This window comes from Caretta caretta, chromosome 6 (assembly GCF_965140235.1).
Source record: "Caretta caretta isolate rCarCar2 chromosome 6, rCarCar1.hap1, whole genome shotgun sequence".
NCBI classification, from domain to species: domain Eukaryota; kingdom Metazoa; phylum Chordata; order Testudines; family Cheloniidae; genus Caretta; species Caretta caretta.
This window is the reverse complement of record NC_134211.1, coordinates 709,270-724,590: the sequence shown is the minus strand read 5'-3', so window position 1 is coordinate 724,590 and position 15,321 is coordinate 709,270. Positions and strand designations below refer to the sequence as shown.

General features: G+C 66.2%; 1 protein-coding gene across 6 annotated transcripts in view; it reads left to right on the top strand.

The window, feature by feature from the left end:
• The window catches only part of TAOK2 (TAO kinase 2), a 28,298-nt gene extending 13,284 nt beyond the window's left edge, over positions 1-15,014 (top strand). For 2 of the 6 annotated variants that reach the window (XM_048853239.2, XM_048853240.2), the window contains exons 9-17: positions 28-121; positions 773-854; positions 972-1,142; positions 1,284-1,496; positions 2,297-2,425; positions 3,403-3,639; positions 3,747-3,875; positions 4,421-4,633; positions 5,692-10,220. In XM_048853239.2, coding sequence (XP_048709196.2) covers positions 28-121; positions 773-854; positions 972-1,142; positions 1,284-1,496; positions 2,297-2,425; positions 3,403-3,639; positions 3,747-3,875; positions 4,421-4,633; positions 5,692-7,575 — 3,152 coding nt within the window. In that variant the 3' untranslated portion in view covers positions 7,576-10,220. Of the gene's footprint in view, positions 1-27; positions 122-772; positions 855-971; positions 1,143-1,283; positions 1,497-2,296; positions 2,426-3,402; positions 3,640-3,746; positions 3,876-4,420; positions 4,634-5,691; positions 10,221-10,961; positions 11,175-11,559; positions 11,743-12,101 lie in introns of those variants that run through there. The other 4 variants (XM_048853245.2, XM_048853244.2, XM_048853241.2 and 1 more) reach the window with 4 other exon arrangements.
• Positions 15,015-15,321: the final 307 nt, after the last annotated feature.

The window sequence follows — 15,321 nt, the reverse complement described above, 5'->3', positions numbered from 1 at the left end:
GCTGCTGATGCGTCTCTCTCCCCGCAGCGGAGCGCAAGCCGCCCCTCTTCAACATGAATGCAATGAGTGCCTTATACCACATCGCCCAGAACGAGTCCCCCGGCCTGCAGTCTAGCCACTGGTGAGCCCCCAATTCCCACGCTCCCGAGCTGTGGGTGCAGCTCGTGCCAAGCCGCCGGGGCCACCAGCCAAAGGCACCTGGGTGCCCCTCGGTGCCCGCTGGCCTCGCCTGGGAACGGGCTCCCCCGCGGGGCTATTTCTGGCTGTCGCTTGCCTGCTGGCACAGAGCCAGCCTCACAAACCCCCTCTCGCCCGACTGAGCTTCACGGGGGTCTGGGCAGTCGCTGGGGCGCAGTCAGTGCTGGGCTCCTCACCCCACACCTTTGGATTTGCTGCTGGGTAGAGACCAGCCCTGGGCAGGGTCCCTGGGTCACACTCCACCACCAGGACTCCTGGGATCTCTCCCTGCTCGGGATGGGAGTGGGGTTTAGTGGTTAGAGCAGGGGGGGTGGGAGCCAGGACTCTTGGGGGCGCTCGGGATGGGAGTGGTGTCTGGAGGTTAGAGCGGGGGGGTGGGAGCCTGGGTTCTCTCCCAGCTCTGGGAGGGGAGCGTGGTCCCGCGGTAAGTGCGTGTGTGGGGCCAGGACTCCTGGGTTCGCTCCCTGGTGGTGAATTGCCCTCCCATGGGGTTAGCCATCTTGCCCCAGCTGACTCTCTGGTGTCAAGGGATGGCCCTGCTCCCCCTCCGGTTTATCTGTTTCTGCTCCCCCAGGTCCGAGTATTTCCGGAACTTCGTGGACTCCTGCCTGCAGAAAATCCCCCAAGACCGGCCCACCTCGGATGTGCTGCTCAAGGTAAGCCCCGGCCGGTCTCCCAAATTGGCTAGCTGGGGGGGGGTGGACAGGAGCATGTGAAGGGTCCTTGGTGTCCCCGGGGCAGCGTCCGTCACTGACCCCACCCCCGTGCCCCAGCAGCACCGGTTCCTCCTGCGGGAGCGGCCCCAGACGGTGATCATGGACCTGATCCAGCGCACCAAGGATGCCGTGCGGGAGCTGGACAACCTGCAGTACCGCAAGATGAAGAAAATCCTCTTCCAGGAGGCGCAGAACGGCCCCAACGCCGAGGCGCCCGACGAGGAGGAGGTGAGAGCGGTGTTACCTGCCCCCGGGCTCCCCGTGTGCCCCACCCCGGAGGGGCCGGGTCCCAGCGCCGGACTAGGGGTCCCCCTGTGCCCAGCCCGCCTCACCCCAGAGAGGGTGCGTTGACTTTCGTCCCTCCCCCAGGAGGTGGAGCAGTTCATGCACCGGACGGGCACCATCAACAGCATGGAGAGCAGCCACTCGGTGCCCAGCATGTCCATCAGCGCCAGCAGCCAGAGCAGCAGCGTCAACAGCCTGGCGGACGCTTCCGACGAGGACGAGGGAGCGGAGATCGCCATGATGCAGGAGGGGGAGCACACGGTCACCTCCAACAGCTCCGTCATCCACCGCCTGCCGGTACCACGCGGGCAGCCCGCACTCCTGGGGCTTACCCCGGTGCTGGGAGGGGCGTGGGGTGTCCCGGAGTCCCAGGCCCGGTGCTGTGGAACTGCCTTGAATGAGGCTCAGCCAGGACTTGGGGGACTCCCCGCAGGACTCGCTGTCCAGGGCAAGGGGCCTCCTGGGTCCGACCTCGGAGCGTCCAGCTCCCTGTTCACCCCGTGAGCTCCCTGCAGCGAGTCCCCCTGGACGGGCCCTGGGGCAGCCGGAGGGGCCCTGCCCCCCATTCGGCAGCCAGCGTGCGACACAGACGGGTGGTTATCCAGGGGAGGACAGGGCTTGTTAGTGCAGATACCAGGGACTTGCAGCCACGGATCCCAGGCCTGGTGCCCTGGACTCCCCTCCCAAGTCCCAAACAGGAGCCTGCCCCGTTCCAGCTGCCTGGCCCCAGCCTGCCTGTTTCCCTCCTCAGTCCTTTGTCTCTTTCCCGGGCCTGCAGGTCACCTCCTCGGCACCGACACCCCGGCTGGTCCTTGCAGAGGATGGGCCCAGCCATCGGCTGCCAGGCTACAGTGTCGGCCATTCTCTGTCCCAGGCAGCCAGTCAAGTCACACCTGCCCTCCAGGGGGCGCTGCAGCCATCACCCACCCTCATCCTCCCCCCTAGACGCTTGAGTGACACACAGGGGAAACTGAGGCACACACAGTATTCAGAGAAAACAATAAGAACGCTCCTGCTCTGTGGGTCTGATGGTTAGAGCGGAGGGCCGAGAGTCAGGACTCCTGGGTCCCATCTCCTCTCTCTCCATCGCCCGCCAGGGCCATGATAACCTGTACGATGACCCGTACCAGCCGGAGATGGAGCCGCAGAGTTCCTCCTCGGCTGCCCGGCGCCGCGCGTACTGCCGCAACCGGGACCATTTTGCCACCATCCGCACGGCCTCACTGGTAAGGGGCGGGGAATGGGCTGAGAGGGGGTGCTGTGCTGGAGTGGGGGGTGGGGTGGGCAGGCTCCCCATATGGGAGGAGCGGGGGGCCCCCACGAAGGTAGGGTGCAGTTCGCAGGTGGGGCTGGCGGGGGGCTGAGAGTTGGGGATAGGGGCTGGGGTGAGGCCAGGAGATGGACAGGGTCAGCGGCTGACTGGGTGAGGCTGCTGGGCTGGGTCGCTGGGCGGGGTCGTGTGGTGGAGTGGGGATGGGCTGGGTCATGGGGCAGGCAGGGTGGGGTCATGGGGCGGGCAGGACTGGGTTAGGGAGTGGGGTGGGTGGGGTTGCTGGGCGGGGTCACGGGCCTGGGAGGGGCGGCTGGGCGGGGTCATGGGCCTGGGAGGGGCGGCTGGGCGGGGTCAGGGTGGGGCTGCTGGGCGGGGTCAGGGGCCTGGGTGGGGCTGCTGGGCGGGGTCAGGGGCCTGGGTGGGGCTGCTGGGCGGGGTCAGGGGTCAGGGGCCCGGGTGGGGTTGCTGGGCGGGGCCTGGGGTCTGGGGTCAGGGTGGGGCTGCTGGGCGGGGTCAGGGGCCCGGGTGGGGCTGCTGGGCGGGGTCAGGGGCCCGGGTGGGGCTGCTGGGCGGGGTTTCTGGGCGGGGCCTGGGGTCGGGCTGCTGGGCGGGGTTGCTGGGCGGGGCCTGGGGTCAGGGTGGGGTTGCTGGGCGGGGCCTGGGGTCAGGGTGGGGCTGCTGGGCGGGGTCAGGGGTCCGGGGTCAGGGTGGGGTTGCTGGGCGGGGTCAGGGGCCCGGGTGGGGTCGCTGGGCGGGGTCAGGGGCCCGGGTGGGGCTGCTGGGCGGGGTTGCTGGGCGGGGCCTGGGGTCAGGGTGGGGTTGCTGGGCGGGGCCTGGGGTCCGGGGTCAGGGTGGGGTCGCTGGGCGGGGTCAGGGGCCCGGGGGTGCTGCCGGGGGGCTGGGCGTGCTGAGAGCTCCGCCCCCGCCCAGGTGACGCGGCAGATCCAGGAGCATGAGCAGGACTCGGCGCTGCGGGAGCAGATGAGCGGCTACAAGCGCATGCGGCGGCAGCACCAGAAGCAGCTCCTGGCGCTGGAGAACAAGCTGCGGGCGGAGCTGGACGAGCACCAGCTGCGGCTCGACAAGGAGCTGGAGGCCCATCGCAGCAGCTTCAGCGCCGAGGCCGAGAAGCTGGCCAAGAAGCACCAGGCCATCTTCGAGAAGGAGGTGGGGCCCGCGGGGCGGGGGGCGGGGCCAGCGGGGCAGGGGCCCGCGGGGGGCGGGGGCACGCGGGGGCTGGCGGGGGGCCGCTCACCCCGCCCCCTGCCCCGCAGGCCAAGGCGGCGCTGGCCGAGGAGAAGAAGTTCCAGCAGCACATCCTGGGCCAGCAGAAGAAGGAGCTGAGCAACCTGCTGGAGTCCCAGAAACGCCAGTACAAGCTGCGCAAGGAGCAGCTCAAGGAGGTGACGAGAGGGGGCCCCGGGGGGTGGGTTGCTGCGGCCTCCAGCCCAGCCCCTGCTCCCCCCCCCGGAGCCGGGAACAGACCCCCCCAGCCCAGCCCAGCCCCTGCTCCCCCCCCCGGGGCCGGGAACAGACCCCCCCAGCCCAGCCCCTGCTCCCCCCCCAGGGCCGGGAACAGACCCCCCCAGCCCAGCCCCTGCTCCCCCCCCCGGAGCCGGGAACAGACCCCCCCAGCCCAGCCCAGCCCCTGCTCCCCCCCCCGGAGCCGGGAACAGACCCCCCCAGCCCAGCCCAGCCCCTGCTCCCCCCCCCGGAGCCGGGAACAGACCCCCCCAGCCCAGCCCAGCCCCTGCTCCCCCCCCGGGGCTGGGAACAGACCCCCCCAGCCCAGCCCAGCCCCTGCTCCCCCCCCCGGAGCCGGGAACAGACCCCCCCAGCCCAGCGCAGCCCCTGCTCCCCCCCCGGGGCCGGGAACAGACCCCCCCCAGCCCAGCCCCTGCTCCCCCCGGGCGGACTGGCTGGCGGCTGCAGGCGGCTCGTCCCGCAGGAGCGGCAGGAGGGGCCGGGCACGCCGCGGCGGGAGCGGCGGGAGCGCCAGGCCTGGCTGCTGCGGCAGAAGGAGACGCTGCAGCGCTGCCAGGCCGAGGAGGAGGCCGGGCTGCTGCGCCGCCAGCGCCACTACCTGGAGCTGCAGTGCCGCCAGCACAAGCGCAAGATGCTGCTGGCGCGCCACAACCTCGACCAGGACCTGCTGCGCGAGGTGGGCGGGGCCTGGGCGTGGGGGCGGGGCTGCGTGAGGTGGGTGGGGCCTGGGCGTGGGGGCGGGGCCTGGTCAGGGGGGCGAGGCTGGCGGCGGGGCGGAGCAGGGCGGGGCACCAGGGGCAGGGCGGAGCAGGGCGGGGTGTTGGCTGTCGGGGGGCGGGGCGGGGCGCTGGCTGGTGGGGCCTGGCCAGGGGGGCGGGGCGGAGCAGGGCGGGGTGCTGGCTGGCGGGGGGCGGAGCAGGGCGGGGCACCAGGGGCAGGGCGGAGCAGGGCGGGGCGCTGGCTGTTGGGGGGCGGGGCGGGGCGCTGGCTGGTGGGGCCTGGCCAGGGGGGCGGGGCGGAGCAGGGCGGGGTGCTGGCTGGCGGGGGGCGGAGCAGGGCGGGGCACCAGGGGCAGGGCGGAGCAGGGCGGGGCGCTGGCTGGTGGGGGGTGGGGCGGGGCGCTGGCTGTTGGGGCCTGGCCAGGGGGGCGGGGCGGAGCAGGGCGGGGTGCTGGCTGGCGGGGGGCGGAGCAGGGCGGGGCACCAGGGGCAGGGCGGAGCAGGGCGGGGCGCTGGCTGGTGGGGGGTGGGGCGGGGCGCTGGCTGTTGGGGCCTGGCCAGGGGGGCGGGGCGGAGCAGGGCGGGGCGCTGGGTGGCGGGGGGCGGGGCGGGGCGCTGGCTGGCGGGGGGCGGGGCAGGGTGCTGGCTGGTGGGGGGTGGAGCAGGGCGGGGCAGGGCGGAGCAGGGCGGGGCGCTGGCTGGTGGGGGGCGGGGCGGGGCGCTGGCTGGCGGGGGGCGGAGCAGGGCGGGGCACCAGGGGCAGGGCGGAGCAGGGCGGGGTGCTGGCTGGTGGGGGGCAGGGCGGGGCACGAGGGGCGGGGCGGGGCGCTGGCTGGTGGGGGCGGGGCGGGGCGCTGGCTGGTGGGGCCTGGCCAGGGGGGCGGGGCGCTGGCTGGTGGGGGCGGGGCGGGGCGCTGGCTGGTGGGGCCTGGCCAGGGGGGCGGGGCGCTGGGCGGCGGGGGCGGGGCTGGGGTCCGCGGCCCCCCCAGCGTGACGCGCCCCCCCCCCCCCGCAGGACCTGAACAAGAAGCAGACGCAGAAGGACCTGGAGTGCGCCATGCTGCTGCGGCAGCACGAGTCGACGCAGGAGCTGGAGTTCCGGCACCTGCAGACGGTGCAGCGCACCCGCACCGAGCTCACCCGCCTGCAGCACCAGACCGAGCTCAGTAACCAGCTGGAGTACAACAAGCGCCGCCAGCAGGAGCTGCGCCAGAAGCACGCCGCGGAGGTCCGCCAGCAGCCCAAGAGCCTCAAAGTAGGTGCCGCCCGGGGGCCCCGCCCGCGCAGCCTGGGGGGCCCGCAGCCGGACGGACAGCAGGCCTGGGCTCTAGAACCGGGCCCGGGGGGCCCGCAGCCGGACGGACAGCAGGCCTGGGCTCTAGAACCGGGCCCGGGGGGCCCGCAGCCGGACGGACAGGAGGCTTGGGCTCTAGAACCAGGCCCGGGGGGCCCGCAGCCGGACGGACAGGAGGCCTGGGCTCTAGAACCGGGCCCGGGGGGCCCGCAGCCGGACGGACAGGAGGCTTGGGCTCTAGAACCAGGCCCAGGGGGGCCGCAGCCGGACGGACAGGATAGCTGGGGTTTAGAGCCAGGCGGCGAGGAGGCAGGGGTTCTAGAGCCCGAGAGCCTGGGGGTTCGAGAGCCAGACGGTGATGTGGTTCTAGAGCATGAGAGCCTGGGGCCTCTGGAGCCAGATGGGGAGGAGGCCGAGGTTCTAGAGCGGGAGCGTCTGGGGCTTCTAGAGCCAGGCCTCGTGGCCCTGGGGGTTCTAAAGCCAGATGGCCAGGAGGCTGAGGTTCTAGACCTGGAAGCTCTGGAGCCAGACGGGCAGGAGGCATCCCTAGACCCTGCCCTGGGGGCGCTAGAGCCGTCCACCCCCTGCCGCCTCCCCGGCATGCTGCCCCTGATCCCGGAGGAGGGGGAGGGGCCGCGGGGCCCAGCCGACGGCTGCCCTGCCCCCGAGGACCCCTATGCGGAGCTGCGGCGCAGCCGGGAGGAGGGGGCCAGGCCGGCGCCCGCCCCCTTGGCGCCCCTGCTGCCCCACGCCCTGTGCGCGGGGCTGGCGCTGCTGGTGGCCGCCTACCCCAGCGGGCCGGCCCTGCTGCTGCTGCTGGCGGCGCTGTGGGCCCAGGGCTCCGGTGGCGGGGCCCAGGCGGTGCTGCTGGCCCTGGAGGGGGCGCTGGTGGGGCTGGGCGTCTCCTACGCCCTGCTGCACTCGCTCTTCCTGCTCTCGGGCCCCTCCTTCCTGGCCCTGGCCAAGGGGGCGGGGGCGCTGGGCGTGCTGGGGCTGAGCGCCAGGCGGGGCCGGCTCTATGTGCCCGTCATCCTGCTGGCCTCCCACCTGCTGGCCTCGCCCTGGCTCTTCCTGCCGCTCTACCTGCTGATGGCGCTGGCCCGGCGGGCCCTGCGGGGGCTGCCCCACTGCGCCCGCCGCCTCTGGCTGCGCGCCCTGCTGCGCCTGCCCCTGCCCGCCTTCCGCGCCCTGCAGGGCCTGGGGCTGGTCACCGAGGGCGGCCTCTTCCGTCTCTTCCCCAAGACCAACAAGGGTGGCTTCCGCAGCCGGCTGCCCGTGCCCGCCCCCCGCCTGCCCGCCCCGCCGGCCTGGCCCCGCCGCACCCTGGCCCTGCTGGCCCGGCCCGTGCGGGCCCTCAACCAGCACCTGCTGCGGCTGGCGCGGGAGCTGAGCGCCCGCCTGCCCCCGGCCGCCCTGCACCACCTCAAGGGCCTGCGGGTGCTGCGGGAGGAGCGGCCCAGCCGCATCCCCCGGCTGGTGGGCAGGGGGCGCCGCGGGCAGGGCTGGAGGGCGGGGCCCATAGCCCAGGGGGGCCGGGCTGCCTCCAGCGGGGGGCGCCGCAGCACCCCTGGAGACCCCCGCGCAGCCCGCCGGCCCTGGAGGTGAGGCCACCAGCCCCCCACCACACACTTGTTTTTGGCTCGGGAACCAGCCACAGCCCTGTGACAGCGTGAACAGGCCCCGCCCCCTCGTCCTGGTTCGGTTGGGGGGGCTGTGAGAGAGGGTCTCCTCTTCCTCCTCTCTGTGCTGGGATCCATCCCGCCCCTCCCATCTGAATGTGGGGGTGGGGCAGCTCGGTTCTCCTTCCCCAGCCCCCCCCACCAGAGCACAGGCTGGGGGCGAGCCCCAGGCCTCCCCAAAATCCCCAGCAGGGCGTCCCCTACTAGTGGGCTTCTCTGGGCATCCCCTACCAGAGCGCCCCCATGGCCCAGCGGAGGGGGATGTGACCCCAGTATCTTGGGGGGTTGTTTTGCCAAGGGGGTCGAAGGGGACTGAACCCCACTGTGGGTGCTCTGTGTAGCTGGAGGGCACAGCTGCAGTGTCTGCTATGGAGGAAAGAATCACCTAACCCTTGCCCCCCAGGAGCCGGCGGGGGTGCAGTGGGGGGGCCTGGGGGGAAGGGCAGCAGTTGGGTGGTTGAAGGGAGGACTGGGGGGGATGTGACCCCTTCACCCAGGGGTGCTGCTATCGGGGCCAGCGGTTTGTGTCTGTCTCTGAGCCGGGGGCCACAGTCCCCCGCAAACGCTATCCAAGCCCCTGGGGCAGGGGCTCGATTCTCCGCTAGTTGCAGGCCCCACAACACTATCCGCCCCCTCAGAAATAGAGGGGGGCTCCCATCCGGCCGCAAGCGCCGGGGGAAGGTGCGTTTCCGCTCCCAGCTCCGAGGGGCGGCCCTAGGTGATTCTTTCCCCGGAGACGGCTTTGTTTTCCCCATCTCTGTAACCCCGCTCCCCTCGGGGGAGACTTGAACGTATTTATTTGCAGATGCCTTTACGTTTTGTGTGTGTGTGCGCGTTTTTTTATGTAAGTGATCAAACACGTTATTTTTTGTTTGTTTTGGGGTAAATCTGTGATATTTCTTTTTTTATTTGACTGAAAACAGGAGAAATAAAATAAAAATAATCACAGATTTCCCAAAAATGGGAGAGTCTAAATCTTCTTTTGTGTTAAATTAATTTCTTATCAATTGCTTGGGGGAGGGTGAACCCTTTGCTTTCCGTCAAACCCTCCCCCCCGTGGTTTTTGGCAGCCCTTGGGTAACGCTGATTTCATTTGCTGCAGTTTTAGAAAATCTCATTGGTGGTTTTGTGGAGCGCCTTTATTTATCGCACTTGTCGGAGCGAATCTGGGATGAGTTTTCTTCCTGTTTGAAGCCAATGATGAATATTTATATTTGCTCCAGTTTATGAAATTTAGGATTCTTTTTTTATTTCTCTCTCTTTAGTCGCTTTAGTCTTATTTCTTTACTCCTGTTTCTGAGGCAAATAGTTTTTTGTCCTCGTTAGAATTTAATTTCCCTCTTGCCCTTAGTGAATTTAGAAATCCCGCCCCCCCCCCCCCCCCCCCCCCATTCAGTAAATTCAGCAACTTTCTTTGTTTCCCCCTGTTTGGGGCCTAAATCTATGAGTGTTTTCGGTCTATTTACCCTGGGCTTGCTGAACCTGGGTTTTTTTTAAGGTTCTTCCATTTTGGGGAAAGTTGCATTTCACCAGCATTTGTGTTTTTAAAACTCATTTGTCCAAGGTTTGATCCATCACTTTAATATCTGGGGGGGTTATTTTCTCCTATTTTTAGTACAGCTGTGATTATTCCTCCAGTTGAAAGCCGGGGGGGGAGGGTAAGGGGGGGGTTATTTCTTTTAGATCATCTAGTCTGACCTGTATGTCCAAGGAAAGCGAATTTCAGCCGTCCCAGGCCCTATTTCAGAAAAGTCCGTTGTATTTGTTTTCTAGTTCAACTAGGAATTAATTCAGGGCAGCTTGACGGAGATCAGACGAGATGCTCACAAGAGTCCCCTCCAGGCTGAAAATCTATTCATCTTATTGCTTGGTTTTGTTGATGTATTTTCCCTGGCTCTCTCCAGCCTTTTACCAATATTGTAATGTTTTAATTTAATTTCCCCCAGGTTTGGTCCATGTTATTGATTTGTATTTGCCCATTTTTCTGCAAGATTGATGGGTTTGTATTTCATTTGCTGCTCTGGTAGCCCAGTTTCCGGTCAATGTAAAACTAGGACCAGGATTGGCCCAAACGTGGAGCCATAATCTAACCCTGACCATGCTACTAGGCTTGGCCAAACATTGAAGTGATCGGATTTCACCAATTTGGGGCACATTTCTCCCAGTCTGGGCCCCAGGTGGGTGACATCTGACGATTTACTTGATTTTTATCAGTTTGTGAGCAAACCATTGGTGCAAGGCTCTCCATTTTTGGATGATTTCTCTCTGGTTTTGACCAGGGAATTGGGGCCGTGGGATATTTTTAGCTGATCTGGGAAGGGGGGTAGCTTTCCCCAGCTTTTGGGGCAGCCTGTTGCTTTTTGCCTGGGGTTGGCCCACGGTGTCCTTGGCGGCCGCGCCTCCCCCGGCTATCCGCTGGCTCCCAGGGTTGGGGGCTGTTTATCCCCCCGCCTGTGTGCGTGCCATGCATTCCTTTTTACATTTTGGCTTCCTCTGAATTTGGTTTGACGCATGATTATTTTGGTTCCTTTCCACTTTCAATAAAGGACGGCCCCTTGCAGGGCGCCCTGATGAGCATCTGGTCATTACTGGGAGCTGAAACGCACCTGCCCCCCCCCCCCTCCTTCATCCAGGGCACGCCCCCCTCACACAGCTCCTAGGCAGGGCAAAGGGGTCACTGGCAGGACAAAGGTCACATGCCCTGACCCTGGGACAATGGGGGCAAATTGCGGGGGGATCTAGGCAGGGCAAAGGTCACATGCCCCCGCCATGGGACATTGGGGGTTGGTCCTGGGGGGGTCACAGGCAGGGCAAAGGTCACATGTCCCCACCATGGGATGATGGGGGCAGACTGTGGGTCCCGAGCAGGACAAAGGTCATATGTCCTGCTCATGGGACTATGGGGGCGGGTCGTGGGGGTCACAGGCATGTCATAGGCAAAGCCCCCTTGAACACAGCAGCACATGTGGGTCCCAGCCCCTGTGGTCAAGGCAGGGCAAAGGTCGCCATCCAGGGAAGGGGGAGGAGCAATGGCTTATGGGAGGGTCCAAAGCTGCCTCTTCTTGTGCCTGCCCCCCCAGCCTGCTGAGGTCAAAGGTCATGTCTCCCCCGGGCTCCCCAGGCGGGGCTGACGGGCGAACACCCTGGCGACGGCTGGGGCTTCCCGGGGGGAGAGCGGCGCCCTCCGGGCTGCGCCTGGTGTGTCTGTGTCTCTAACGTTTGCTCCTGTCTCTCTCCTCCCGTCCCGTCCCGTCCCCCCCCTCCCCTCCCCTCCCCGCCCGCCGGCCCCCCGCCCCCGCGGCCCCGCCCCAGTCCAAGGAGCTGCAGATCAAGAAGCAGTTCCAGGACACGTGTAAGATCCAGACCCGGCAGTACAAGGCCCTGCGCACCCACCTGCTGGAGACCACGGCCAAGAGCGAGCACAAGGGCATCCTCAAGCGCCTCAAGGACGAGCAGACGCGCAAGCTGGCCATCCTGGCGGAGCAGTACGACCACAGCATCAACGAGATGCTCTCCACGCAGGCCGTAGGTCGCCGGGCGGCCCCCCGGCCTGCCCCCCGCCCCTGCCGGGGCCAGCCCCCCCGCCCAGCTGGCGTCCCCTAGCGGGGAAGGTCCTGGGCCCCTGCGGCACGGGCTGCTGAAGCAGCGTGTTCCCACAGAGGCGGCGTGAACCCAAGTGTCCTGGCCAGATAACTGCTCTGCAGTTTTCACGCTTCTTCCTTGTGCTCGCCCGCGAGCGGATCTGGACTTTCCCTTCCCTTCCCTTCCCTTCCTGTCCCAAACCAGCGGTGCGGGGACACTGCAGGTGAGGGCAAGGGGCTCCCCTGCGCCCAGCCCCGCCCCAGAGGGGCCACGCCCCAGCGCCCCCCAGCGGGCTCCCGGCCGACGCCGTCTCCGTGTCGCCCCCTAGCTGCGGCTGGACGAGACGCAGGAGGCCGAGTACCAGGTGCTGCGGATGCAGCTGCAGCAGGAGCTGGAGTTGCTCAACGCCTACCAGAGCAAGATCAAGATCCACACGGAGGCGCAGCACGAGCGGGAGATCAAGGAGCTGGAGCAGCGCGTCTCCATCCGCCGGGCCCTGCTGGAGCAGAGGGTACGGGAGCGGGACCCAGGCGTCCGGGACACCTCCCCTCACGGCCCCGCAGCCTCCCCGGAGACTGGGCTGGGCAGTGGGCCCTGGGCATCTGGGACGGCTCCCCTAGGGGGCCCAGCACTGGGACCAGGTGTCTGGGACCCCCGGAGACGGGGTTGGGCGTGGGACCCAGGCGTCCAAGCCAGCTCCCTTAGGGTATAATTCCCCGCTCCGTCACAGGAGGGAGGGGATTTCTGGGGTTCCAGGTGGGCGGTGCAGACCGGCTGCGGGCCAGGCCACGACGGACCCAGGCGGCTGGGCGGGTGCTGGGGAGGCACCCGGGGGGTCCGGCCCGGCCCTGCCACGCCCTGTCTCCGCAGATCGAGGAGGAGATGCTGGCACTGCAGAACGAGCGCTCGGAGCGGATCCGCAGCCTGCTGGAGCGGCAGGCCCGGGAGATCGAGGCCTTCGACTCGGAGAGCATGCGGCTGGGCTTCAGTAACATGGCGCTGACGGGCATCCCGGCCGAGGCCTTCAACCAGGGCTACACTGCGCCCCCCCAGCCCTGGCCCTCCCGCCCCGTGCCCCGCAGCGGCTCCCACTGGAGCCACGGCCTGCAGAACCCCGCCGGTGCCCCCCACGCCTGGCGCCAGCCCCCACTCCTGGCCCCGCCCCCCTCCGCCTGGCTCCACCCACCCCCCTCCGCCTCCTCGCCCGCCTCCGCCCCGGGGGGCCGGGCCAACCTGGTGATGCTGCGCAACAGCCCCCAGCCTCTGCGGCGCACGGCCTCCGGGGGCCAGGCCGAGCCGGGCATCAGCCGCTCGGCCAGCGTCACCTCGCACATCCTCAACGGCTCGCATTACTCCTACTCCTGAGCCAGACGCCGGGGCGCGGGGCCGGCTGGGACCCCGGGCCGGGGGACCCTGCTGCTGAGGCCGGAGCCAGCCCCACGGCTCTCCTGGCCTCCAAGGCGGCCCCGGCCTGCCACGGGGCCTGCGCCGGGAGGGCACTGAACTCCGGGCTCCCTGCGAGCCGCCATCGACCTCCGCTGCTCAGCGCCGGCATGCGGGGCCTCGCCTGCAACCCCTGGGGCCATGCCCAGGACAGACCGGGCTATGGGGATAGGCCTCCTGAGCTCTCGCCTGGTGCTGCTGGCCCCCAACTGCCCCATGGAGAGCGATTCCCCACCACGCCCAGCCCTGCGGCCCGCCCCAGAGAAGGCACCCATGTCCGCTCCTGTGACCCCGCTGACACCCCCATATCCACGCAGGAACACACCGGTCCCCTTCCCAGCCCCTCATCCCCCACCCCCACCCGGGACCATTTGATCTTTGTTTTCAAATCTCATTTTTTCCTAATTTCTTTCCCTCTTCCTGTCACTGGGGGCTGGGAGCCAGGACTCCTGGGTTCTCTCCCCAGCTCTGGGAGGGGAGTGGGGGCTGGTGGGTTAAAGCAAGGGGGGCTGGGAGCCAGGACTCCTGGGATCTATCTCCGTATCCCATAGGTGACAGGGTAATTTTCCATATCTTCTTCCCCCTAAGGAGCCCTGCGGTACCTGGTATGAGCAAGCCCCCAGGTTTGGGATCAGGGTACCCAGTGGGGGTGCTGTGCCTGGCGGGGGCTCAGCTTCCCTCCCCAATCAGTCAGTTCTCCCAGCCCCCTCCTCTGTTCCACTCCCAAGTTCCCCCTTCTCCGGGAGCATCTCTCCAAAAGATAGCAGGGGAGTCTGCCCTGAGCACTGCCCGGATCAGCCCCCACCTTGCCACTGCGAGTGGGCTGCCCCTCTCCTGGACTGCAGTGACATGGGGGGACCTGAAACTGCTTTTTCTATCCCCTCGGGATAGGGGATTCTTGACACTACCTTTTTGTGGTTATGGGGCAGCCTGGAAACACCTCCCCCTTGGAAGTGGGGTGTGTTGATGCAGCGTTTCTGTCAGGCTGAGGGGGGATGGACACTTCCTCCAGCACGGAAAGGAGAACCTTGAAAACACTGTCCAGTGGGAGCAAGGCCCATGTTGATCCGCTTTTCCCATGTGGGGAGAGAAGCATGAAATCTATTTTCCCAGGACGGCGGCAAATCTTCATACTATTTTCCCGGCATGGGAGAGTTTGCAATACATCACTCTGTGTGGTGGGGAGACTTGAAACCACTTTTTTCTCTGGCAGGATGGAGAAACTTGAAACCCTCTTTCCATGGTGTGAGAACCTTAAAACATTTACTGTCCTAAAGGGGGAGATCTTGACCCAATTATTCCCTGGGAGCTATTTTCCGTTGGGGGGGGGGGTCACAAAACAACTATTTGCCTGCAAGCAGGAGGGGTGGGGGAGGCAATCTTTAAGCACCCTTTTCCCTCTAAGGTGGCGAATCTTGCTGAGCGGTTTCTGTGGTTTGAGGGTCAAGGAGACAGGAAAGATTTTCTCCTTCATGCCACAAGGGAAGCCTTGGCACAGAGTTTTTCCACATTTATGCAATAAGAGGAAGCTTAAAGCAGATTTGTCTGCTCTTGTGCCATCGTGAAGGGAACTCAAACCGGATTGTGTCCTGCCACGCACTGGGGGAGAAGGTGGTTGGCGTGCTAGGGGGAGGAGACTTGAAACAGATTTTTCCTCTCACACCATGGAAAGGGAACTTGAAACAGATTTTCCTGCCCAAACGCCAATGCCCGGGTCCTCTTGGCGTGAATTTCTGCACTTTTTTTTTTCATTATTATTTAAGATACACTCATCCAGGACGTTGATGGAACAACAACGGAAACCCTGATTCCTCCATTTCTTAATGGATTTTCTAAATAACCACCTTGCCCAACCCCTAATGAGGCTGCTCTTTACAAGGGGTCTGGGGGGGGGGACTAATTGCTTTGTTCTGCTAACTAACCACGTGGCTTGCCTGTGGGATCTGGGGGTGGAGGGCTCTGGGGCTGATGTGTAATATATATTGTCCTCTTCTTTTTAACAGTCTTTTCCTTTTGGTGCCATAACTCTACCTTGTACAGGTCCCTGCTCTCTGGCTCTCTCCTGTCTCTCATCCCCCCGTCCCGTGTGGGTGGCGCGTGCGTGTGTGTATCTCATATTTTCTTTTTATATATAGAAGAAGGAAAATAGGAAACAAAAGAGAAATCTGTGTCCTGATGGAATGTATTAAAAGAAAACGAAACAAACCCAACCACTTTTTAAACCCTGCCAAGCCAGGGGGCGAGGAAGAACGGCAAGGGGGGCCGGTGGCGGCGGGCGCTGCCCGCACGGAGAGAAGGGGAAACTTTTAATAAAAATGTTGGATATTATTAAAAAACAAACGCGGCTTGGCTGGGTTTTCTCGGTCTGGAGCAGGACTCCCGGGTTCCCTCCCGGCTCTGGGGGGTCAGAGCAGGGGGCTGGGAGCCGGGCTCCTGGTTCTCAGGGCAGGGACAGCGAAGGCTGGGGGCTGACAGACCCCAGCGTCACAGGAGCCCAGGGCTGAGCCATAGAGCTGGCTCTTTCAATGCCAGCTCGGGAGAGTTAAAGCCAGCGGAGGGGCCTGGGGTGTCTGCCCAGCTGGGGGTACAGATCCCCGCGGCCCCCAGTATGCCCCACCCCAGAGGCGGCTGCAGGACATCTCGGTGC